The sequence below is a fragment of the Stegodyphus dumicola genome, chromosome 2 (genome assembly GCF_044657685.1).
Source record: "Stegodyphus dumicola isolate Sdum_Otavi_A_Nest chromosome 2, ASM4465768v1".
Lineage (NCBI taxonomy): Eukaryota > Metazoa > Arthropoda > Arachnida > Araneae > Eresidae > Stegodyphus > Stegodyphus dumicola.
The window spans coordinates 180,311,809-180,338,690 of NC_140769.1; the positions used below are offsets into that span (position 1 = coordinate 180,311,809).

Here is a 26,882-nt window from a genome sequence, read left to right on the forward strand (position 1 = left end):
CCTGCTGATCAGAACAAACCTGCAAGTCTGATGTAAGCACAGTTGGCCGCACTGCCTCACACTTTATCTTCGCTCAACATGGCATATCAGTTACAATTGTAGTGTCAAGTCTCGTACAAACTCGTTTATTTTGTTCTTCATGGATATACTTACAGATCTACATGCATATTACTTATCTCACAAGTATGTTATGTCACACACATATTTCAGAACTTTATAAAATCGAAAATCGGCTAAATATTCGACCAGGGTAGCGCACCACGCGTGGGTACCTACATGCAATGTACAAATTGCCTGAGCCGACGCAATTAGTGTCATAGCTCTGTGTAGAGTTCCTGGGGTTGTAACCCAGTTAATATATTTTGAGGTTCCAAAAAAAACTAAAGCATCAGAAATGATAAGTTGTTTTTTATTATGTCTCACTAGATGCAAAGAATAAAGTTTACATTATTTTTTTGCATTATTTTGTTGCCTCTTGTGACCACAGTAAGGATTAATGAAAGGCAATAACTCACTTTAATATGCAGAAATAACTTTTAAGGATGACCAATTAGTTACAAAATAATTAAATTAGCTAGTTAGATAACCTTAGTCATTATAGATTTACAAAGCCACTATTATATTTAAAAAAATATTTGTTAAAAAATAGTATTAGAATCACAATCTATTATTAAGTCAGAGTTTAAAATACAGTACAAAGTCCGTAATTCGGACTTCGGCGATTCCAGATTAGGGGTTTTTCCAGATTATAGATCATCAATTTAAATTTGGTAAGATGGCATGCAGAAATTATACAATTAATAATATGAAACCGTAATTTATGAAATAAAGAGCAATTATGATCTAAAGGGTATCAAAATTTACAAAAAAAAAAAAAAAAAAAAACCCTTAATATTTATTTGTTTACTTTATTAAACATTTCTTTCAATGTAAGTTGTTTAAGTTGCTACATTTTATGTGATATTACTTTCTCTTTAATTCTATAAACAGACATAATTTCTTGTTCAGTTACAAAGTTCCACTGTTCAAGTCCTGTAATTACCATGTCGAGAATACCGACTAATTTGTCAATCGAAATTTTTTCGTTTTCAATAATTTCTCTGTCACTTTCTTCACTATTGGAAGCAAGCATGGGTAAACGCTTTACGTGCATGCGTAAGTTTGTGGCTTTGAGGTTTGGATTATAGATCATTCCGGATAATGGATGTCCGGATTATGGACTTTGTACTATACATGTTATTTATGACATAGATTCTTAAATGATATTAGGATAACTACACATTAAAAGCTACAAAACATTTAAGTTTTGTAGCTTTAATGTGTACTCAACAAAATATTTATACACTTTTTTAATTTGAAGCCTTTTCAGACATTTTGTTTAAATTATATCAGTTTCCTTCTTTTTAAGCATCTTTTCTTAACAATTTGAAATTTGTTTCAATATGCAAACCAATATTCCCACTAGCTTCTGCGTGCTTTATCTTCTAACTCGTCAATATCTCGACTAAGTGACTATGAGGATTTACTTGACCTGATAAAAGTTAAATATTCCAAAATACCCGACAGATGTGAAACAAATTACAGTGGTACCTCGCGATACGATCTTAATCCGTTCCTGGACCGGGATCGTATCGTAAAAAAATCGTATAATGAACAATGTAATCTTATGTAATTTAATTAATTCGTGCAACGCTTCATATATAAACACCAAAATCGTCTATACGTAATAATAATTAGTCACAAAATAGTATATTAAGTACCACATACACACAATAAACATTTATACCACATTTATAAATTAAAATAACCTTATAAATAAATAAAAAATAAAAAGAAAAATTAATTTCACTTACCATAAAGTACTGTACAGTCAGCGAGGGATAGTTTTTTTTACGACATTGATAAATTGCGCACAGTGTTTATAAAACTTAGACACAGTAATGGAAACTTAAAATTAAATTAAATTTCTTATGTAAAATTACAGACACAGTAATGAAAACTTAAAATCAATTTTTTTTTTATAATTTTTTTTTTTTTTTTTGCTTTTCTTTTTTTTAAACTAACTGAACTTAAATTTGAGGTGATACATCATCGTCTTCACTTTCCTTTCTAGTTTTCTTACTAGAAATACTCGCTTCTTCACTTTCTGGGACACTTCTCTTCGAAAAATATCTATCTAAAGAAGCCTGTTTCTGACGACTCCTCAAAATGTTCTGAAAATGACTCATACAAATGTCATTCACATTGTCCATTGCACGAGCTGTACGCACTTTTTCTGGGTGCTTTTTTTTCAATAAAACTGTTTAAGTTTTCAAACCAACCGATGGCTTCCCGTATTTCCGTAGATGTCAGTGCCACCTCCACCTCCTCCTCAACACTCGAATGATGTTCCTCTTGAAGATCGCTGATTTGCATCGCCTCCAATGCCTTCAAGTCGTCAGTGTTGAGCTCCTCCTTGTGCTCGTCGAGTAGGTTGTCAATGTCAGCCTCATCGACAACAAGCCCCAAAGACTTTGACAGACAATGGAGCAGGATCATCCACAGCCTCTTCTTCAGTAGGGATTTCGAAACCCTCAAAGTCTCGTTCTGCAACCACAGCTGCCCAGAGTTTCCTCCATGCTGAGTTCAAGGTGCTCCTTGAGACCTCACCCCATGCCTTTTCTATGATTTTTAAGCAATGGACAGTGTCGTAGTGACTATTCCAAAACTTGCGGAGTGTGAGTTGCGTGCTCTCTGTCACTTCAAAGCATCGTTTGAAAAGGTGCTTCGTGTAAAGCTTCTTAAAATTAGCAATGACTTGCTGGTCCATAGGCTGGAGAATGGAAGTGATGTTCGGTGGCAGATAGAGAGAGCACTTTGATGAAGTCGAAGTCGGGATGTATCTGTTCTTCAAGGCCAGGAGGATGAGCAGGGGCATTGTCGAGCACAAGGAGGCATTTTAGAGCAAGACCATTCTCCTCTAAATATTTTTTCATTGCAGGTCCGAAGCAGCAATTAACCCACTCAACAAATAAAAGCCTCGTGACCCAGGCTTTGGCGTTGGACCTCCAAAAGACGACGAGCTTATCCTTCGACACATTATGTGCCTTGAAGGCACGAGGATTTTCTGAGTGGTATACCAGTAGGGGTTTTATTTTTAAATCCCCACTGGCATTCACACATAGGGCAAGAGTAAGCCTATCCTTCATGGGTTTGTGTCCAGGAAGTTTCTTTTCTTCTTCTGTGATGTATGTACGACGGGGCATTTTCTTCCAGAAAAGCCCCGTTTCATCACAGTTGAAGACTTGTTGAGGGATGTAGCCTTCATCGAGGATTAACTTTTTGGAGGCCTCGAGATTAATTCTTGCGTTGCTTTTTCATCAGCGCTGGCAGCTTCCCCGTGCCTGACCACGTTATGTATCCCCGATCTCTTCTTGAATCGTTCAAACCACCCATGAGATGCTTTGAACGTTGGGGCCTCTTGTGTTAATGTCCCTTCGCCTCTCTGGGCTTTTGCAAGGTCTTCAAAGATCGCAGTGGCTTTATGGCATATAGCAGCTTGTGTTATTGTATCACCAGCAATTTCCTTCTCTTTTATCCAAATAAGAAGAAGAGTCTCCATCTCGTCATTAAGGGCAGTTCTATTGTATGAGAAGGTGGTAACGCCCTTTGCAGACTTGCTGGCTTTAATGGCTTCTTTATTCTTTATAATGGTACTATTTCCAACTTCACTTCCATGGTTATTGATGACTTTCTTTTCCCCTTATCACCACCAGCACTAGAAGCACATTTAGGACCCATGGCGAATAAAGTTTATCACAAAATAATATTACGATCACACAATCACAAGAATATCGTATGAACTGTACGAACGCCACGCGGTCTCGAGAAGGAGAGAACGATATCACATCGAGGCTTTGTGTGGACTCGGTACCCTACGATGCCGACCAATAGGAGAACAGGATTTATAGAGAAAGGAAGATGACGTCACGTCGACCAATACCAGAACACAGCTTGAATAGTGACATATTGAGGCTTGCTGAGTGACGTGTGAGGTTTGCCCATAGCGCGCCAACTTCAAAACAATTTCAAGCAGCAAGAGATATTGGGATCGCATCGCGAAAAACGTATTGTTTCACGAGCACGAATATTTGCGATATTCCACTTCGTATCTTGAACCCATCGTATCGCGAGGTACTACTGTATTGCTATGTCTGAATGTAACTACTGTCAGATAACGGTTTAAATAAACCTCTTATTTAAAAAGAACTTAGAACATAAAGGCATGTCCTTATGCAAGCAAAATCAACTATAGCTTGTTGTAATCTAACTAAACAGGAACAGTCATATTCAAACTAAAAATGTAGACTGGTAGTCAAGGACTACACAATTTAATTTTAATCTAAGCTCAGTAACACGGCCTAACAAAATCGCCGTTAACGTAGTTATTGTCATAATAAATTCAAATATTGGTAGAGATAACACAAAGACAAATTATTACAAATTATCAGAGCTGGTAGGAACTAATGCAGTGTGCAAGTGGAGGTCAGAAACAAATTATGTCTTACAACCCAAAACTTTAGTTTAACCCTTTCAGGACGGGCGTCCCATATACGCAACAGTAAAGATCGCATTCAGAGGACGGGTGATGCGTATATGCATTTTAAGGTGGAACGTTTTTCTGAAGGCCACTAGATGACATCCTGTGTCCATTACTTTTGAAATGAACACAGTTTTAGGTTCCTGACCTTGAGTTTGATATATTCTGCTTGACTTTGGTATTTTACTCATCAGCTGTTCGAGGGTGGGGGTCGGAGGGAAAGCGTAAACAGAGGTGGGCTCTTTAAATCGCTGCGTGCTAATGAAAACATTCTCGTATCTGATTTATATCCAATTCCTTTTTTTCCTCTACTATGTACTGTCTTTTAGGGTTACTGTATGGAGTTTTTAAGTTTTGCATTGCCTTCAGCTATATTTCCGTTCCTTCTTTTTTTTATTTAGGAAAGCCTCACCTCCAGTCTATTATGGTGGGAAGACGCTATTTATCAGAGTAAGAATATCCTAGTATGGTTAGTGAACCATTTACTAACGCAAATGAGAGTACTGATTCATTTTCTAAAGAGTTAAAAAGTGATACTTTTTCTAAGAGTCACAAAGTGATACTTCTCTGTGCTTCAAGATTTATCACACTCGTTTTCATTTTAAATTTTGTTACTTCTTACTGTAAATAGTCTTTATTGTGTTCTTTTTATTAATTTTAAACTTTATTGATGGATTTTATCAATTAAAACTTTGCAATAATTTGAATAGCACTTCCAAAAATTATTTTAGAAGATAAGCAATTTTTTAAGTACATTTTCATGTAAAATAAAGAAAAAGATGTTTTAAGGGCTAATTTTAACATATATAAGAGCTCAAGTAATAATCTAAAATGATACCAAAAATTACGATGCTAAAAGCGAAACTTTTGCTTTACTGATTTTAGTTATAAAATTAGGCTTAGCGATGCAAAACCTCCATGTTGTAAGGTGACTGCGATTCTCTTCCGTCCTGCGCATCTTAAACAAAGATGCGCCGTCGCGAAAAGGTTAAAAATTATCTAAGTGATTCGCATTCTGGTGAGGAAACGGAAAGGGGAAATTAAAGTAAAGGATGAAATTATAAACAACAGCTTAATTTACATAATAATAACTGTACCTATCTTTGAAGAATACTTTTTTTTTTTTTCTCTCTTTATGTATTCGGTTTCTTTCTTCAACACGTCCTTTTCATTTTAGAATTCCTGGATTTAACAAAAGATTTTGCATTTAGAATGTATAGAAAGCGGTGATAATTTTATTGCTTTAGGTATATGAATATTCAGAATAAATATGAAATTATATATGGGAAGTGACGAATACAGAACCGTAGTTGTAGAATTTTTAGAATTTACTGACCACTGAGCAACAAAATCTAGACATGGCAAAAGTTTTAGAATTTAGGAAGGCACTAGGCAGCAGGATTTAGAATCCACAGACATTGTATCAGGTGGGAAATTGCCTAGTGCCAGCCCTGTGATGAATTGAGACATGCAAGATAAATCTTTTAAATTGGCAGTTTTTAATTCCTTCATTAACTCTTTCGGCATGCCACCTTTTAAAAGTTGGGATTTCAGCAAATAAATAAATAATAAAATAAAACTTTAAAAAAAATCGGAATGCTTTCAGATTTTTCATTATGCCCAAAAGGACGTTTTTTTAACGTTTTATGTGTTACCTTTACTTATTTAACCTCATGTTCTTTGCACATAAATCATAAAATTCAGTTCAACAGCAATATCACAAAATAATTTTTAAAAAAGGCATATCTTTAGAACTTCTGATGCGCAGTCTCCTGCGCTGGAGGTAAAAACTTTTTTTCTGTACAACATTGCCATTGCTCGCTTTGAAATCCTTGAGTTTGTTAATCAAAATTCAAAAAAGAATTCACATCCACAAAATACAAAGAAGCTCTTCATTAGAAAAAAATGAAATAGTTTCAAAATGCTTATGTTTCACTTCTTGCTCAGAAACTTGAGTATCACACCATTTACATTAGAAACAAGAAATGCCATATATATAAAGATGTTTGGTGAGAAATTTGGTGATTTGAGGGCGCATATAAAAGAAGTTTCACAAGTTTTCATTACTTACATTAAAAAGTTTTTTAACGTAATTCGATGTTATTCGGTTAAGAATTACAAAAATTAGGATCAAAGTTTATTATTAATATTAAAATTATGCATTATTTCATTTCTATATACAGAGCTTCTTCCTGAAATAATTTCTCAAACATGAGATGATTTTTTAGCTTCTGAGGCATCTTTCAAATTGAAAATCTGAGTCAATTTATAATTATGCTCTATTCAGTTAATTTCTAATTAGAGCACCTTTTATTTTACTAGTCAAATATGTTAAATATTGGTGCTGATTTCCATGTACTTAATTTTCTATGAATATTTCTGAAAAGGAATAAATAAAGTTTTTTTTTTAATATTATTAAAACTTGTAACCAAATTATTGTAAAATGTAAGGAAATAATTCTTTTAATACTAATCAGATTTTTTTAACCCTTAATTTCAACAATACATATTCTAAAAACTCTTCTTTATTACTTATTAAGTATGCATCTCATAGAATTTGTTTTGCAGTACCTTTTAATAGATTGCTTTCCAGTACATATAATTCTTGCTGAAACAGTTTTATAAATGTATTTTTCATCAGAATTTCAGTTTATGTTTACAATTAAATGTAAAGTTTATTATATATATAGCTAATACTTGTATTTTAATTACATTGTAAATATACATATAAATGTATATATAATAATAATGTGAAAGTTGCTGTTAGGAAATTTAGTTATTATAAATATATCTAAATTTATAATTATAATCATTATAAATTTAGATATATTTAACACTTTGAGGACCTTGTGCACCACTGGTTGCTCACACACAAATGGTTTATCTGTTGGCATGCACTACCGGTGGCTCGCATGCGAATGGTTCATCTGGTGGCATGTACCACCGGTGGCTCACATCAGCTATAGTTTTATAATACAATTTTGTTAGATGTAAAAAAATTCATGTATTAATATATTTAACTACTACATCATATTACACTACTTTGCTAAACCCATAATGAGTATGCCAATGAACTTATTGTAATGAACTTATTCTGAACTTATTTCTCCTATTGTAAAGGCACCAGGATTGTTGGTGTTTTCTGGTGGTGGATAAAGAACTATTTTCAACACCAACGTTGGATTGTTCAGCATACCTTTGTTTCATTCACTATTAATTATAAAACATGGTCTGACAAAAACAATTAATACAAAGAAAAAGGATCATCATAATTAACATTTCCATACGAAAATTCCCCGTTTTCCATATACTGACATATCACACAGCTTCTTCCTGTGTGAGCTGCTGCCATTCTATCTCCTCATCACTTTCTTCTGAATCAGCTTCTAAAAACTCTGGCATTATACAGTCAAAAGTCGTTAATCCGGAACTCGTCGGGACTTCGGCGATTCCGGATAATAGATCATCAGTTTAAAACTGGTAAGATGGCACGCAGAAATTATAAAATTAAAAATATGAAACCATAATTTATGAAATAAAGAACAATTATGATCTAAAGGGTATCAAAATTTACACACACAAAAAAAGCTTAATATTTATTTGTTTACTTTATTAAACGTTTCTTTCAATGTAAGTTGTTTAAGCTGCTTCGTTTTATGGGATAATACTTAATTCTGTAAACAGATATAATTTCTTGTTCAGTTAAAAAGTTCTGCTGATCAAGTCCCGTAATTGCTGCGTCGAGAATACCGACTAACTTGTCAATCGAAATTTTTTCGTTTTCAATAACCTCTGTGTCACTTTCTTCACTATCGGAAGCAAATTATAATTATGAGGAATTTGATTTAAATCATACCAAAGACGGAGTACATCGTGATGAAATACTGGATTTTAAGGAATTTAGTAAGGAATTATAAGCCAAATAAAATAAAAACATCTGCCCTGAAGATAAGAATAGTGCTGACAGATCAACTTCCAGTTCATTGCGTGCCGAGGCATTCCCCCCCCCCCAGAGCAGCGTGAAATTGATAAACAGATTTCGGAATGGTTAGAGAAACAAAGGATATGCCTTTATCTATTTTTTTGCAGCAATTCCACTTTTTGTTTAATGGACTTCGAAACATACTTTGTAGATCCTTTACATATTAGTAAATATATATCGGAAATTCTATTTGACATAATCGAAAGTTCAAGCTTACTTTTATAAAATTGCTCTAACAGTCTGCAAAAAATAATAAGCCGGATCCAATTCGAAGATTAAGGAACAACGCAATCTGCAACATTAACTGAATTAGATAATTTTAGCTTAGCTTATACCGTCTGTTATACATTAAACGTGCATGCTTAAACGTACTATGCGCATGTGCACACGCATATTCGCAGCCGTAAAGGTCTTAAGCGCATGCGTAACGCCTATGCGATTGCATGCGCAGAAAGTTTGTAGCTTTGAGGCCTGGATTATAGATCATTCCGGATTATGGGTGTCCGAATTAACGACTTTTGACTGTAGTATATTTATAAGATGTCCTAAAGGAGTCACTTTCCTCCAAATTGTGTCATTGTTACTCTTCTCTGAAGAAGCTGAAAGTATCATCTGCCTTGATCTTTGTCTGTGGAACACAATTGTAGACTCATCTGATGAGTCAACTGCAATTGTAAAATTCATTTCCTTCCAACATATTACAAATTTTATCGGCTATGTCTTATAATTCTGCTTACCAGAAGAAATCAACTTTTAATTTTTTTAAATTTCAAATTCTTGCACACAAAATGAAATACAAAGTTACATACCAACAGCATTTCACCACGTATTAGTAATCCCTAAAGAATAGAGAATTATTTCTTAACACTCTATATTTACAGAACCAACTGAGTGCAAGTGCTTGCCAAACACACAATAACAGGAAAAAGAAACTACTCTTGTAAAGAGCACTGCATATACTAAATGTAGAGTAAAAAGAAAGTACGCTTTTCCATCTGAAGTTTTACTACACAACATTGTGAGCAAGGCGATGCCAGGTAAAACAGTACGATTTTTACTGCCGTCTGGTGGCGGGATATAGGAAAATCTGCGCAGCCCTCAATGTGCTTATAACTAGATTTCTTAACAATAACTTTCACAGGAGCTTATAAATGAATAAACCCTTCATTTCCAATTACATTTATAAATAATTTAATAAATATTTACGTATTTTGTTAAAGGCAGATACATGCTTTTTACAAGCATATGCATAAATACTCATATATATATTCCATATTTTTCATTTTTGCCATGTGCAAATCTTTAATTTCTGGGCATTCACTATATTTTTCGAATAAAGTAATCTCTACATAAAATAAAATGAAGAACCTGCCCACCTGTGTGTGTCTTTCATTCACGCTGTGCGTAAGCTAATAGACCCATGACTATGAAATTTGGTACAAAGGTGCATCTAGGCACTTCGAAATGATTTTTCAAAATTCCAGTCGGTAAAACAAGGGCCTTTTTTTTTTTTTTTTTTTTTTTTTTTTTTTTTTTTTTTTTTTTTTTTTAAGTGGACGTCAACTTTACCTAGGACCCAGGAAAGAACTGCAGATAGTTTTGTGACAATAGCTGTAGTAGTGACAGAAAAAACAGACTTCCTTTACACCATTTCAATTCTTAAGATTTTGCAATGGAAAATTGGTTAATTTATTTACTAGGATAATCAATATTTGTATTAAGGGATATTGCTTATCTCATTGTGAATTTTTTTTATATATAATACATTTTTACTTTTTTTTTTTTTTTTTTTTTTTTGTATGTGTGTGTGATAAGGTTGTTCTGCAGAGTAAAATTATGTGCAGTTTTTAAATTTAATGTTTGGTGTTCCATTTATGCATTTTTCTGGTACACTTAAAAGTCAGACGAAGGCTGGCCATGTAGTGTCTAGTTTACAAAAAAAGTATTTTATTTAAAACATTTTGGTGTTTGGAACATGAAATAAAAGTAGCAAATACTCTATCAAGGACATCGAAAGACATATACAATTTTAAAGGTACTATACAGCATTTTTCATTCTTTACACATAACGTTTTTGCTAAAATCTATATTTTTGTAGTCCAACAGCTTAGAATTTTATAAGACAAATTCATAATCAAAATCGCTGTTGCAATTTATCAAAAAATAACCAAGATGTGATTGTTGGGTAAATATCACTAAACTATACAAACTGCTATTATCCATCCAATAATGAAGGTTTCTTTTATGCAAAAGTGTCCCGCTTTTCAATTTGAGTGGTACTGTTGTATGTGGAAATACTATCAAAGCACTGTCAAGAAAGCTCTGAATGTAAACAAAAAACATCCCATCTGGAGACCAAAGCCAGGGAGCACTGCTTCAGTCGTAGTGCGAGGTTGGCTCCTCCTTTTATTCTTACCTCCATGGGTTTTACGGCTGATTTCATCCTTGGGCCTTTTCTTTCTTTGAGAAGAACACTCCTCAGTTCCCTCAAAAGTATTCTATCATGAGAGATCATTACTGCAAATTTCTTCAGCAGCAAGACATTCCTGCCTTACAAGAACAAGACTGTTTAGAGATTACTGTCTTCATACAAGATGACATAAATGAAATGCAAACTGAACAAATGCACGGATTAAATATAGTATTTTTAACTCAAGCTCTTATTCTTCATGCACCTCACCTGGTGATCAAAATCTGAACTATATTTTTTTTATTGCAGCTTTCTTTCACTTATGTTCCATATAATGCATCTACCAAGTTTCAATGAAATAGGTCTACCAGAACAGGCTCTATGTAAGGTATATATACGGTAACTTTAATTATAACCATCCCATAATAAGTTAGCAGGAGGTAAAAGATTTTGTTATAAAAACACTAAATTTGTTCTTTAAAAAAAAATCAAATTCACGTACAAAATTAAGCAATTTAAACACTAATTAAATGATCCATATAATTATCAGAATAAAATTTTGGAAAACAATTTACTGTTTGCCTGAATCCAATGGCTGATAATTCGGGAGCTTTTCTTATTGCCTGCAATAAATTTTTGTGGGCTTCAGAATATTCTAATTGAATAGCTTTGATACGTCCTGAAATGAGAAAAAATTCTAATTATATTTCAGATTAAAGCATTTCCCTTTAACAATTACTGAGTATTTGCCTACAAGCGAGTAATAAAATATCACTTTGAGTCAACAAGTCTCAAAAATTCATGCACAGGAACAAGAATGGCACATTAAATTATGAAAAACTGTTCCAATATTTTTCAGAAAATGAAACTAAAAATTAAAGAAAATAAATGGAAATACATAAAATTGTGGAGAAAAATTGTCCCTTATTTTAAAGGAGGATTAAATAAATTTACACAAGAGAATATTCAGTTCATTTGCCACCAATGATGTGCAGATAGATTTAAAACCTGAGGCAAATGTCAAAACTGCAGCCCATAGGTGCTTTATAACTTACAAATTAATATTTAATTCAATATACACCTGAACCTGCATTAATGGACACTACCCATTAATGAATTTTTCTTGAAGGCCTGTACACCTGAAGTGGAAAACCAATGAATGCTTTCATGGGCTTTTCTGTCATTTTTTAGTGGGTGCAAGGCACCATTACCCTCCTTTGACATTTCTCTTTACCCAAAAATGAGAAAGACACAAAGGAAAACAAGATAATAATGCACGGAAGACAAAAATACGCTAATTACAATGGATGAACTAACATAATTTGATTGAAGTACTCAGTTTCTTTTATTCCTTTGCTCCCAATTCAAATAAAAGGATTTATCAGAACCCCCCCCCCCAAAAAAAACTGTGCTAATCTCAAAAATATTAACAGCTATCTGTTCCTGAATAATTTGATAAATCATTTTATTTATGAAAAATGTCTACAGAAATATTACAATTATAATACGCTGGTTATCATAAATTAAGGAAAAATCACAAAAATCACGATTACTGAAAGAGTTACATATAGAATTTTATAAAACTTACCCACGATATACAACACATAGTAAGGTATCAAATAACACAAAAGAGAAATTACCAGACAATTATGGTAGTATAGAAATTAGCACATGTATAAAATGAACAAATCGAAGATGTCAGTTTGCTACAGTAAAAGTACCTTCAATATAGAATATAATCGCCTCTAGAAGCAATAGAGCACATTCAGCGATGTGTGACACTTTCAATTATGCGGTCTATCAGTTCCATAGGAAGCGAGAGCCATTGCTCTTGCAAAGCAGTTGCAAGCGCAGCAAGGGTCTAAGGGGGCGGATTGAGAGCAGCTAAACGTCTTCCTAAAGCATCCCAAACGTGCTCGATAGGATTCAAGTTCGGGGATCGAGCTGGCCACTCCATGCGCATAATTGTTTCATGTTGAAGATAATCATATACGATGCAAGCCCTGTGTGGTCTAGCATTGTCGTCCTGTAACAGGAAAGCATCACCTATTGCCCCGGCATATGGGCGCACATAAGCATCAAGGATGCTTATGTGTATAAACATGAGCATTCACGTTTCCCCTTGGAAAAACATGTAGATCTGTGCGTCCACCCAAAGAGATGCCACCCCAAACACAGACACTGCCTCTTCTGTATGCATCTCTTTCACGGATGTCTGATGGATGATAACAGGTTCCAGGTTCTCTCCATATCAAATAATACCTACTATCGCATTCTAGACTAAACTTGGACTCATCTGTAAAGAGAATAGCCTTCCATTGCTCAGGCATCCAGTGGACATGTTGCCGTGCCCACTGCAAACGGTCCCTCCTATGGCGGGACTTGAGCAGCACGCAAATGGTTGTTCGCCTCGCATACAGACCACCTTCGAGAAGTCTTCTACGCACAGTTGACGTCGACACCAACCTTCTGGTAGCTGCAGCAAGGGAGAATCTAAGAAGAAGAAGAGTAGGAGTAGCAGTTCTATTCCTGAGTGCACATAATGTCAAATATTGGTCATTGACACTCGTGGTAGCAGATGGCCATTCTTGGCTGAACCTCCTAGGTGCCAAATCTGGGATTTGAAATTGCCTCCAAAGTCTATGAACCACAGAAGGACTCACATTTAGCCATCTGGCCACTTCTGTTTGACTTTGTCCTGCCTCTAGTCTCCCAATGGCTGTCTGTCGTAGCTCTGCAGGCAAATGATGCCTGGAGATCACTGTTACGAATTGGCTATCTCAGATTTCTGATGTCACTATCACAGTGAAATATGTGGGGTTGCTCTCAAACATAGACTTTTATGCTCCTCGCAGATGACGTATTCAGAGTGCAGCGCCACTAATTTGCATATTGGAATTTTACTCAGCTACTCTTACTTGGCAACATATTCAAATTTTACAGGTTTGGCTTATTTGTGAGGGAGTTACTGCTATGTTTGTGATTTTTCCTTAATTTATAATAACCAGTGTACTTTGCCTACACACAGTGAAAAGGAAACTTTTGTATTCATAAATGATTTGGTGATTTTAAATGGGAAAAAGCACATGTACATTCTCGTTTAGACATTTCATATGATATACTCTCTTCTGTACTTCTAATTGCTTCCTTATTCATTCAATAAATTAAAAAAGAAAATATAAATTTTAAATAAAACCAGTACATATTATTTCACTTAACATTTAATTTTTATGAAGCAAAACTATACATAAATATGTACAGAGCGAATTTAAAATGTTTTAATAAAACAGTTAAAAATTTCAGAACATAATAATTACCTAAATAATATAAAAATCTGGCCCATTCATTATCTGATGCCATTTCAGGAAACACAGATTTAGAGGCTAATTTAGAAGCTTGTTCATACAAACTGTAATGAAGATAATTACGTAAAAGACAATTGAGAAGTACAGCCTGGCCTTCATAATCATTTCGTAGAACTGCACTTCGGAGGCGGGTATGAAGAAAACTGGAAGATAAGAGACAAACAGTTAAATAAAAATTACATTCCTTCAATAAGTCAAGAAAAATAATAATCTTTTTTTTTCGGGGGGGGGGGTAAAATGTATAAATAAAGTTATAAAAGTGTTAAGTTAAAAAAGTGAAATAAGTTTAAGTTTCAATTTCTAACACAATGCAAATTACAGATGTTATAATTAACAATAATAAACTATGTTTTATGTACATACAAATGACAGAAAATAAATTGTACTTAATTTCTTTAAAATCCTTTCAGTCTACTAGTCCTTTTAGTCTGCCAAACTAATTTCCTTACAGAACTGCTTCATCTTAATGAATGAATATAAAATAACAAAAGTTTAATCTTTTGCAGAAAACATTTTGACTTTACTCTTATATGCGCCCTAATATCACCAAGTGTCGCGATATGTGTTCTGCGCTGCTTTTTGCCGTGATTGTGTGTTGCAACCCTGTTGACGTTGAAAAAACTTTAGCTGGAGTGGTTTAATTGCTCGTTAGTTGGTGTCGTACGTGCTTTGAAATGGCCTATGTTACAATGCTAGGCGTGGTGGCAAGATTTCAGTCACGTATTTCAGATTGTGTGGAAAATAAATTTAGTATTAAAAGGTATGATGTTGGAGTTGTTAACAAGTCTTTTGTTCATGGGTGTGTTTATGACGATTGAAGTGTGTTTTTGGAATTTCTGTGGGACTTTTAAAACGGAGTGCGAAATGCGGAGCTGCTATGACAACTCGGACGAAGAAGGGCGTTTCTGATAGTTTTTGAGTAGAATTTCAGTCAAATGGTTGCTGGTAAGGTACGTGGCTGCCAACGGAGTTTAAGATTTGGATTGTAGTTTTGGTATAGTAACTTAACTTTGGAGGAAGTTTTTATTGTTACTTTCGAAATTTTGAATCTCAGAAAGACATGTGATATAGCAAAATCGTGGCACTTTTGTTCAGAGACGTTGTGTGACTGGCAAAATTTTATTCAGGAATGTATTATGGTAAGTGCATTTTATTTTACTCTTTTTATTTTGTAGAATGGTATGTTCATTTTTTTTTTTTTTTTTTTACTATGAATTTCTGTTGTTGTTGTTGTTTTTTGAACTGCTTTGTAATTTAGTTTATTTGTGCTCAATGCCTAGATTGTGGAATTTGTAGATTTTTTTAAAGTTTAATGTAATTTGTAGATTTTTTTAAAGTTTTTTTAAAGAATGCTGTGTACATGGTATTCTTAAAATTTATTGTTGTTATGTTAATTTATTGGAGCGAGGTGTGCATAGTTCGTACATTCCTTCACAGCCTAGAATGTGCAATTCATAGACGTTTCTTGAAGTTAAGACATATCGCTGTGTGATTTTTGTCAAATATTTTTGGTTAGAAACTTTACGTTTTCGTTTCGAATTTTTAGCTTAAATTGTGTCTTCCAAACGTGGTTTTTGCACGTATGAAAACTGCGTTTTTGGAGACATTTTAGGCTTAAAATTTGAAAGGTAGCCAAAAAATTTAGGTAGTAATATGGTGGCATGGAGTTTCTTGCCAAAAATATTTGGCGAGAAATTTGGTGACCTGAGGGCGCATATAAGAGTAGTTCAAACATTTTAATTACATTTATTTTGAATAACAATAGAAAATTTATCTTAAAGGGTATGTAAATATAATTTAATAATAATCAAAATTTAAATTTATATAGGGTTAACTTCACAAAATCAGATTAAAAGCTTACAAAACAAAAAGGATTCATTTTTAATCAGGAAGCATCACAAAATCAGATTAAAAGCTTACAAAACAAAAAGGATTCATTTTTAATCAGGAAGCATTTAGTATCACTTCCTAGAGAAAGACTTCAACTTTAAAATTCTACTTTTGTTTGTTTTCAAGACATGTCATCATCATTTGAGCACGTAACATTCCTTGAGTAATATAGTCACTAATCAGTTAAAAAATACTTTTATGTGGTTGAATGTGCAAAAATAAATTTTGCTACAGTTGTAAAATATTGTTTTAGAACATGGCACACATGAAAATATGGCTCGACGTTGGATTGGCCATTTAAAAAACTAGACTATGGCTCTAGCATGCTGGTAAGATTTAACACTGCGTGATTACTTCCTGGGAAGGTGCATCAAGTTTTTCTTCTTTCTCTTCTTATAAATCTAGACTATTTAAAAATGCATTATAACAACTGCTGACATTGAGATACTGAAAATATAATTTGAAAAAACTTGACTATTGTATTGACCCATGTTATGTTACAAAAAAAATATAACATAAAACATTTGTAACTTAAGCTTGGACAATTTAACTTGTAAACTTGGACATATTTCTTCTAATCACATAAGCATTTTAGATATGCTACTGAAACTCATTTCTGTAAAACGGTGAAAATATTGTTACGAAATGTACAGGTGCGGCAAGATAGCTTCCCCGCAAAGCAGGTTTAGGGTTGCCACATTTGGTGAGAAATCACCCATTTCGCAGCAAAATTCGCGATATGCCATGGACAGATGGAGAACCTTCTGGAACGAATTCTTACCAGTTTAGCACAGAATGTTCTTGAACACAAGCCAAAAGCTATATAAACCCTGCTGGTCCACAGTCAGTGTGTGTGTGTCTCGTCTAGAGAGTGCGAGATAGTTAGTCTCAAGTTAGCCAGTCCGTGCGGAGTCGATCGAGATGACAGCCGGGCAGCGAGTGCATCGAAGAGTCTATTAGTGTACCGCAGTTAGTGCATCGTCGAGAGAGTGTGTTAAGCTCCGGAAACAACTGAACTGAAGAGTCAGGAGCTGTGCTCTGTGTGTCATCAAGTGCATTGCAAGTTGTAGCGTGGAGTCTCGAGAGTACGTGGAGTTCCAAGAACGACTGAGCAGAGTCGGGAGCTGTACTCTGGTGCTTTGCAGTGAAGCTGTCTCCACCGTTATTGCCTGACAGTGTGAAGGCTGTGTTGCTGAACGTGTTAGCGTGTTTATAACAGTTCGACGACTCTAAAAGTGATTTTGGAGCTGTCCTGATTAATATTGGTAAATAAAGTTTGTTTTGATATTGCATCAAGTGCTGTCATCGTTATTCACTCCAAATCCACATGAACCCCGTATGAACGTGAAGGAAGGAAATAATGTAACAACTGGTGTCAGAAGAAAAAAACGCAACAATATCTATTACTTTTAAGCTAGTCTGTAAAAATTAATACTTGAGATATCACAAAAAGCAAAGTGTCATTCCAAGGACTAATGGATGCAATTAGATACATAAGTTTAGAAATTATCAAAATTAAGATTATTAATTATAAAAGTCATGCAATATGTTGCAAAATTAAATAATCAAAAAATAATAATTAAATCAAAAGGTGGTGGCTAACTAGCTAACAGGAAGAGCACAAATCTAAATCGAAACAAAACTAAAACAATAAAATAATATGACAGCAAATAGCTAAAAATTCTTTGGGTCTTTTTCAAGGAGTAGCAAACAAATTTCAACACAGCAATATTTCTGAATTATATCTAAATGATTAAAAAAAATAAGTTCAAACAAAAAGAGTAAAGTGAATTTAATTTTGAATAACAAGATGCAATAACCCTCAAGTCTTTTCATACCATAACTTTTTGGCTAATTTCATCCTCATGAATACTGTCCCAAGGATTTCAGGAAAAGTACTTCACACTCACCTATTCAATTTAGAAATTTTTTATTTATGCAAAAATTATCTTAAATGTTTCTTTCTTACTTTTTTTCCCTCTTTCTGGTTAACTTAATTTCATTTTCTTAAATCTTGACCTTAATTACTGTCGTTTTGCAACAGTTTAGAAATTTTGCCATTTTTTAGGTTTAACTTTTATTAACTGAATATTAAGAATCATTTCACGAATTTATTTATTTATAAATATGCCCAGTTGTTTCTCTGATTTCTAACATGGAATGTTCTAATTTCATTCTGTTTAATTTTTATACAGAATTATTTGTTTAGGGTCATCTTGGAGCAGATTATATCTTAATCAATGAAAAAAATTGTAACTTTGTTTTATTATATTCTTTATTAATATGGTTTTAAAAACATTTTTAATGATTTTACTTTTCTGTTTATATTTACTTTTGAATTATTTCATGAACTTGATTTACATTCATCCAAATATAATTCAGAAATGTAGTTGCGTTGAAATTTTTTTGGCTGCTCCTTGCAACAGACCAAAAAATTTAAAGGATTCGTTACGTCATATTATTTTAGTGAGTTTCATTTTTGTTTCTTTTTTGATTTGCGTTTTTTCTGTTGGGTAGTTAGCCACTACCTTTTGATTTAATTATTATCTCTCTATATATGTAATAATTTAGCAGATGATGAAACCAAATACTTAAAAGCCATGGCCAAGATGTAACTCAAACAGAACTAGGATACATAATAGAAGAAGAAACTTACAGATGTTGAATACTTTATAGATAACAAGACACATAATTTTATTCTTTAATAATTTTTACTGACACATAATCTCCTTTTCATATCACCGTGGACATGACACACACTGCACAAATTTATATGCACTTATTACATGGTGAAACAATAGACCATACAATGCAGCAGTGTGACATGTACTAGAAAGGCAAGCAATAATAAAAAAGTGAACATACATTTCAGCAAGACTCATATAAAAAGATCTGGAATGATTTGTTAGAATATTGAACAGTGATTGGCTAAGAACTCCACACAATGCAGTTGATATTGCCACAGTTTAGAAAAAGTTACTATTTTCAGAATAAAGAGGGGAGGTATCGAAATTAAAAAGATGAATTAAGGGGCTCTTGATAGTTTAAATTATAATTTATATTTACATACTTTTACCTTGCACATATATAGTGTTCACTAAAACTACGTGACAACACATAAGAAAAAGAAAATTACAATCTTAATTTAGAAATTTATATAAAAGCAAACAGACACTAATTACTATAAAATGCTGCAGTGAATACATAAATGTGCAATATGAAATTCTCATTTATGGGAAGGGTTTTTAAATTCAACTCTCATCAATTAATCATTACTGCAGTGCAGATGCAAGTTTTCCTGTGGAATGTTCAAATATGTCTATGATTTATACAATTCTATTGTATCCGTTTAAATTTTTTTAACTTCTCCAGTACACCTGAGCTGAGATGACATTGTTAGAATAAATTTTATGAAATTTCTTAACTAATGTATAAAAATTTTGAATTTGCTTAGCTGTAAAAATGTCTTAAGCAGAAAAATAAGTAGAAATGCTCAGTGAAAAAACACTATGAACTATGTTTTACATTAAATTTTATTATTGACTAATGAGCAAATTATATGGATCCACATGGAAATTCAAAATTACTGTTTTAGAAACAAGAAAGAAATATACAGTTAGTTACCTGCGGATATTGGCCAAATTTCCAAGTAATTCATAACCCCTTGAGAGGTAAAAATAGCATTTAGCAGCTATTAGATCTACAGTTCGTTGTGGCTGAGCCACTACTTTTTTCATTAAAAGGTCAGCACAGTCAACTGCCTAGAAAAATAAATTCACAATTCAAATAAAAACCACGTAAACAAAAAACTCAACAGAAATCATTAGAAGGGAAAAATATCACCCAAGAAAATTATTTTCAATAAAAATTATTCTTTAATAAATATAGAAAGGCATACAATTTATTACCAGAGTATAAACCTCATTTTTAACTACTGTTTCCCACATTCATGTTGGTATTTCAATTAAACACTTTTTTTTTTTTTTTTTTTTGGTGGGGTGGATATAAGGAAATTTTCCTCAGTTTATTTATCTGGCTGATTTCCTTGTTAACAGCTAAATGAGAATACAGAGTTCTAAATTTTTATAAGTATTTATGTTCTCTTTTTGTAGTATTGTATATTTTGTTTAATCTTTGAGTCTCTGGCCATTTATTATGCTTTTCGTTAATTCACACATTTTATAATGCTCTTAATTCAGAGCTGAATGATATTGAAATTACAAGGATAATTAAAGTATAATTGGTGACACTACCAAAAACTGCTTCATAGGTTTTAGTGACAATTCTTTTTTTGCACAACATTCTGAAAAATTTCAAGTAACACACTTTTTTTTTTTAAGTTCTAGAAACTTTTTTTATTGTAAGGCTTGTTTATTACTCCTACTCATTGGCATAAATGTGAATGCAATGAAGTCAGTTAAGAATTATTGTAGCTACAATGCTTGAGGATTAGTAACTCCAGGAATTGATATTGTGATCTGCGACATTCCTTCACATTAAAGAGAATTTCAGCTCTTTTTTAGTTATATTTAGCAATTTATGTATCTGCAAGAACTGCTATTAATCTCAAGTGGAAATAAAGTTTAAAATTTTTCTGTTCACCAGGCTTGATAACTTTGCTGTAAAACCCTTCAAAAGCACATTATAGTACAGTTAAATTAGCAAATTCTTCAGCTTTATTCCTCCCTCCAAATAAAATGAAACCTCCTTAAACAACTACTTCTCAAAATGACCAATATTTCTGAGAAAATAAACTCATAATGGTACTCATAATATTATTCTCTAAGAAATCACTTCCTATACAACTTTAACTAGCAAATACCTAGTTCATTATCAAATTAAAATATGCTATGTATTAAGCAAATGAATGAGTTACTTTTTTAAGTCAGTTTATCAGCAAAACTATTTTCATACAAAACAACAGATAACTATTTCAGAATCATCAGTTTTACATTTTCTCAGCATGGTGTAATTTATCATGTCAGCTTCATACAAAGGTTATAATACGGCACCACACTCTAAATGATTAATCAATCAAATTCCTAAACTATGTTTATTGATTAATTTAGAAGCCAAACAACAAAAATCTGCTGGAAAATTTGCAAAAATAATGCCAATTTTTGTTGTTTGACTTCTAAATTATTCGTTGTTCGGCGTGTTATTTTGACCTAAACTATTCTTATTGACTTCTCATTTCATATCTGTATGGTTGGTAATATTACACATATACAGTTAAATTGTAAAAAATATGTAAAAAGAACTTAAATACTCTTCCTGTGCAAAATGCTGAAAAAATTTGATTAATAAATATTGAAAACTTATTTTGCCATCCCTCCTTCCACTAACAATCCTCATTTTAAGTGTTAGAATTTCTATATAATTTTTTTTATATTCTTCTGCTTATTTTCTTTTGCCTGTTTAGTTATAATCATCACTTTTGCTATACATATATTTAATGAAAATTAAAAAAAAATCATGTAAACAAGACTTACAAAACAATATCCTGCACAATCACTGCTAAAATTACATAGCATAATTATTTACTATTTTAAATTAAAACAGGCAAAGTATGATAGAAAGTTGAATTTTTGTCAGACTCAAAATTTTTTCAAGAAAAGAGAAAGATTCCATCAACAACAGATTATTTTTCTAGCAAAATTAGATACGTTTCTGTCCATTTCAAATTAGCTGAGGCACTGAAATTATTTAAAACTATTTGTACCTCTGAAAATTAGAAACACATCCCCTACAAAACAATTCTCCAAAAAGAAAAGTAAAACAATTCTAACTACTCGCAAAGAATATTTACAAATTTGTATATTATGTACAAAAATTCAAAAAATGGCTAAACTGCCTACAGAAATATTATACATCAAATTAATAAACAACTACAAGAAGTGTAATGATACAATATATTTTGGATTTTGTTCTATTAAACTTATGCTGGTCATCAAAATTAAAGGATAACGAGAAAAATTTTGCTCATTAAGTCAATGTTGCAACCAATGGCCAATGCTGTAATTATTTATGCTAATTAAATACTACTGAAAACAAAACTGCACTTCTGCCAATAAATTAGAGCTGGAAATATGCGAATTCGGTGGTTGACTATGTGGTGCACAATAGACACATGTTGGAATTCTGTCTGTAGTCTTGTCTAAAGTGAATGTAGTTTCTGAGAGTGATCAGTATTCAATAATTATGGCTGAAAGGCATCATTTATCAGTATTCAGTAGTTATGGCTTAAAGGCACCACTTAAGTCAGAGTTTCTTAAACTGTGGGTCGCGGGACCTGCAGCAGGGGGTCACCAAAAATTTTAGCAGTTTTGATATTTTTTTAACTTATTCTAGTAATTTTACAATTATCAAATATTTTTTAAAAATGTATCTGAAAATAGATAAAGATAAGACAATATAGACAAAGAAAAAAACGAAAATGTTTCAACACATTCTTTTTATAATATAAACGTTCATTTACCTTGCTTTGCACGTGATGATGTCATTTTGTCTTACTTATTTAAAATTTTCACATAGTTCTATGTCTTAAAAATAGAAATAATGTTAATGACTTAAAACTGCAATAGTATATTACAATACAAGTGAAAAAATTGACAGTTTCACTCATGTGTGTCGGATTTGCGCAATGCTAATGGGGTCCCACAAAATGTTTGTAAATATTTTGGGGCCCTGGGGGTCGCGAAAAATTCTCAGTGATAAAAAGGAGTCGCGACTGAGAAAAGTTTAAGAAACCCTGACTTAAGTAAAGGTCAAGAGCCGAATAATTGACAGAATCAAAGTCAAATACAAATAGAGGTCCCCAAAATATCAATATCCTTCAAAGTGTTATATCAAGAGTTTGCAGTCACTTTTTAAGTACTGGATCAGTTGATAGACAGCCTGATGAAGGGTGACCAAGAGCAACAACTGCATCAGAAGACCATTGTCAGCCCAAAAACAATACACAAGATTTGGTTTTAGACTTCGAGGTTGTCACAGGAACTCAAATTAGCCATTCTACTGATGCATGAAGGGTTAACGAGGTAGGACTGTATGTGAGAAAAACCAATGGTTTGTGTCCTACTTACTTCAGCCTTCAGAGGAGGCCATTTAAAGCTTAAAGCAGTGCGGTCATCATTTTCAATGGAGCCAAAATTACGGGGCCCTAGTATTGTTTACTGATGAGTCTAGATATAGTCTAATTTAAACAATGATTCTAGATACGTTTTGATATGGAGAGAGGAAGGAACATGTAACTTGCCTTCCCTTATCCATGAAATATCCCATTTCCATGACTGCAGTTTAATGGTTTGGGAAGGAATCATGACAAATGACTGAACCGAGCTGCATATCTTTCAAGGAGGCTCTGTAGCCACTGAGAGATATGTGGAAAAGGTATTGGGACCCCATGTTCAACTGTTTAAGGGTGCTGTTGGCCAACAGTTTTTGCTAATGGATGACAATGCACAGCCTCATAGAGCACATGTGGTGTCAAAATACTTGTAAGCAGAAGAGACCACTTGAAATGATTCACCACTTTACTCACCCAGCTTGAACCTGATTCAGGCTATATGGGATGCCTTGCGGCAGCGGATTTCAGCATGCAAAATTGTTCCCCGAACCCTTCAGGAGCTGAAAAGTGCACTTTTAGAAGAGTGGCATTAACTCCACAATACCTGATCAACGTTTTGGTAAAGTCTATGAAATCAAGATGTGAGGTATGCATCTGTGTCTAAGGTGACCATACATCCTATTAAAGAACAAATTTTTCCACAAGAGGTGGCTTAATTTTTCCATTACCTTTCAATTTTCAGAAATTTCGTAATAATTTCAATATTTTGCAAAACATTATAATTTATCTTAACTAATGCTTTTGTTCAAATTTCTATTAAAAAAATTTTTCACTAAGTATGAGTTACATTGTATTTCTGTCATTATCCTTTAATTTTGATGACCAGTGTATATTTAATTAAAAAAAATTTGTGTCTAAATACAAAAGGAATAAATTAAATCAGCCCAATGTAATTGCATTTACATATTGTTGAGAAAAATTGACCATTATATCTGTTAGAATGCCACAAAAGGGAGAATTTTCTAATAAACTATCTTTGGTGATTTTTAATCTCACCTACTAATACTAGTGAAAAAAAATCATTCAAAGATTAGCCAAACTACAACTCGTAGTTCTTTCCACTGCTGACAAATTCCACAAGATTTTATTTTAAAACTAGGTAGGTATAAAGGAAAAAAAAAAAAAAAAATCACGATTTGTGTATAAAAACCATTGGAACTTGGAATACAATAAAGTAGAAGATATATGGAAATGGTGGCATTGCTTGACTGAAACGATTGTTATATGAGCATGGTTGCCAGAGTTTGGCTAATTCTTTTATCTTTGAATGATTTTTTTCACTAGTATTACTAGGTGAGATTAAAAATCACCAAAAATAGTTTATTAGAAAATTCTTAAGTCTCCCTTTTGTGGCGTTCTAAAAGATATAATGGTCAATTTTTCTCAACAGTGAAATGTTGGCAAAATACAGAATTTTGCAGAAAATTTTCTAAAGGGACAATGAGGAAATGCATTTTCTAGACAGCCACTGCTGCTGAAGATTACATGAAGCTGAATCTCCGCAATTTTCTGATGTTCTTTTAAGTGGAAACAGATCACTGCTTATTTCAGAAGAATAACGAAAAAGAAAAGAAAGACTCGAAGAAGAAAGTGTTTATTTTTTTAATGTATGACACAATCCTCATTTAATAGTTTGAATTTGTATTTTAAATTACTAAACTATTTTTTTTCGCCTTTTGAAGCCTATTATTATTTTATAATTTTACACATGCCAACAGGCAACTGGCACCACTCTGGCGGAATTGCACCATACTTTACGTATGCCAAAAAAATTTTTTAATAATTTAAAATATTTCTAATGAATGATTTAACTATACACAAACTGAGGGGGAAAAACCTATACAAGCACCTAACTATACAAAAATGTAATACTAGTTCCTAATGCTAACATATGACATGTTTTTTAATATACTTTTAAGTTACTTAAATATCTAAGATATTAAAATCTAAAGGATAGGACTTAGGTAAAACGAGTATGCCACGCAAAATTTAACCTTAGTATGACTGTAGCTTCATAGAATAATTTCATAAAGCAAAATCATTATGTATAATACTTTTGCTTCTCGAAGATAAGAAGCCCTGTGCCCGTTTTCACTAAAATGCATATACAGATTTTCAATGAAGTGCCTGTTTTCACTAAAATGCATATACAGATTTGCAATGAAACTACAAATACACGAGTTTTACTAAAGTTGTAATATTATGGCCTATGAACCTTTCTGTGCTTGTCAGAGCCGCACATACCTTGTGAGCTAGGCCATAGCTACCCCTGGTAATAAGATGAATAGAAAAATTACAGTTGAATAATACTATGATCATTACAGATATAATATTCTGATTGAACCAATGCCTTTGTGGCTAAGATCAAGTGTGTAGTATCAGAGTTGATAAATTAATGAGCTATTCCTTATACTCACTAGCATGCAGATGTATGGTGCATATGTTGATGAGACTGTTACTGCCCAACATATTTAATGATGACTATCTTGTAGTTATCCTCTCCTCAAAGTGTATTGCAACATATTAATCTCAGAACTGTCACACAGTAACTCAGAAGCTGGGATGTGCAATTAAGATAGAGTATCTTGGTAGCCTCCTTACAAGATCTTACTGCAGGAAAATATGCTTTCTTGTGCTCTTAAGGCTCTGAAGCACAGGTTAGGAGCCTTAAATGCAAAATTTAGTTATTCCTCTTTGAAGTCTACATCTCCCACCGTGCAATTTTACATCTGCTTCCCCAATGTTCCAGCTTAACTAAATCATGGGGATTATATTTAGTTATTACATTAGTTACTTATGTAATAACAACAAACTTCTACAAAAGGGTCTTTTTATCAATTTTCCAAAGGCATGACTTCATTTTTATCAGCTGCATTTCTTCAGAACATTGGGTTACTATCAGGTCATACAGCCATCAAACAAACTTTTCATCATGGCTTTGAAAATAAAACATTTATAAAATTTTGAAATATTGTAAAAAGTTAATAAATAAATATACCTTATCTCATCTTACCATTTTATGTTGACCACAATCAATGAGGTATAACAATACAAGAAGGTGAATATAAATATCTTGTTCTGGTAATAAAGGCAGCTGACTAGATTTAGCATTCTTCACTCTAACAGGGGCTTTATTTCCATTTGTATCCATATCCATAGGCTAAAAGTAACCAAATTTAAAATTAATTTGTGCATATTCATAGTTGAGAGCTCATTTTCACTTAACTACAAATAAATTCAGTATTAAAAGTATTTATAAATTAAAAATTAGTATCATTGTTTTTGACAGACAGAATTTATATAGGCAAGAAGTATTTCTTGCAAATTATATACATTCTCAGCTAACTTTTAAAGTGCTTACCTAAAATGTGTCATTTTAATATCTACAGAAATTACACCTAAAATATTCTAATATAAGAAGGAAACTGCATATTAAATGATTTAACATTCCAGTTAATTTCCTGATTGTTTAATTTTTCAGGATAAGTGCTCACTTAATTAATGAAGACAACAGATCATAAAAGTAG

General features: G+C 32.8%; 1 protein-coding gene across 2 annotated transcripts in view; it reads right to left on the reverse strand.

Annotated features, from left to right (window-relative positions):
- The window catches only part of Rpn3 (regulatory particle non-ATPase 3), a 67,981-nt gene that overhangs the window by 18,731 nt on the left and 22,368 nt on the right, over positions 1–26,882 (reverse strand). For both annotated transcript variants that reach the window (XM_035353330.2, XM_035353329.2), the window contains 4 exons: positions 26,369–26,515; positions 19,851–19,987; positions 14,289–14,479; positions 11,547–11,650 (listed from right to left, as the gene is read on the reverse strand). In XM_035353330.2, coding sequence (XP_035209221.2) covers positions 11,547–11,650; positions 14,289–14,479; positions 19,851–19,987; positions 26,369–26,515 — 579 coding nt within the window. The remainder of the gene's footprint in view (positions 1–11,546; positions 11,651–14,288; positions 14,480–19,850; positions 19,988–26,368; positions 26,516–26,882) is intronic.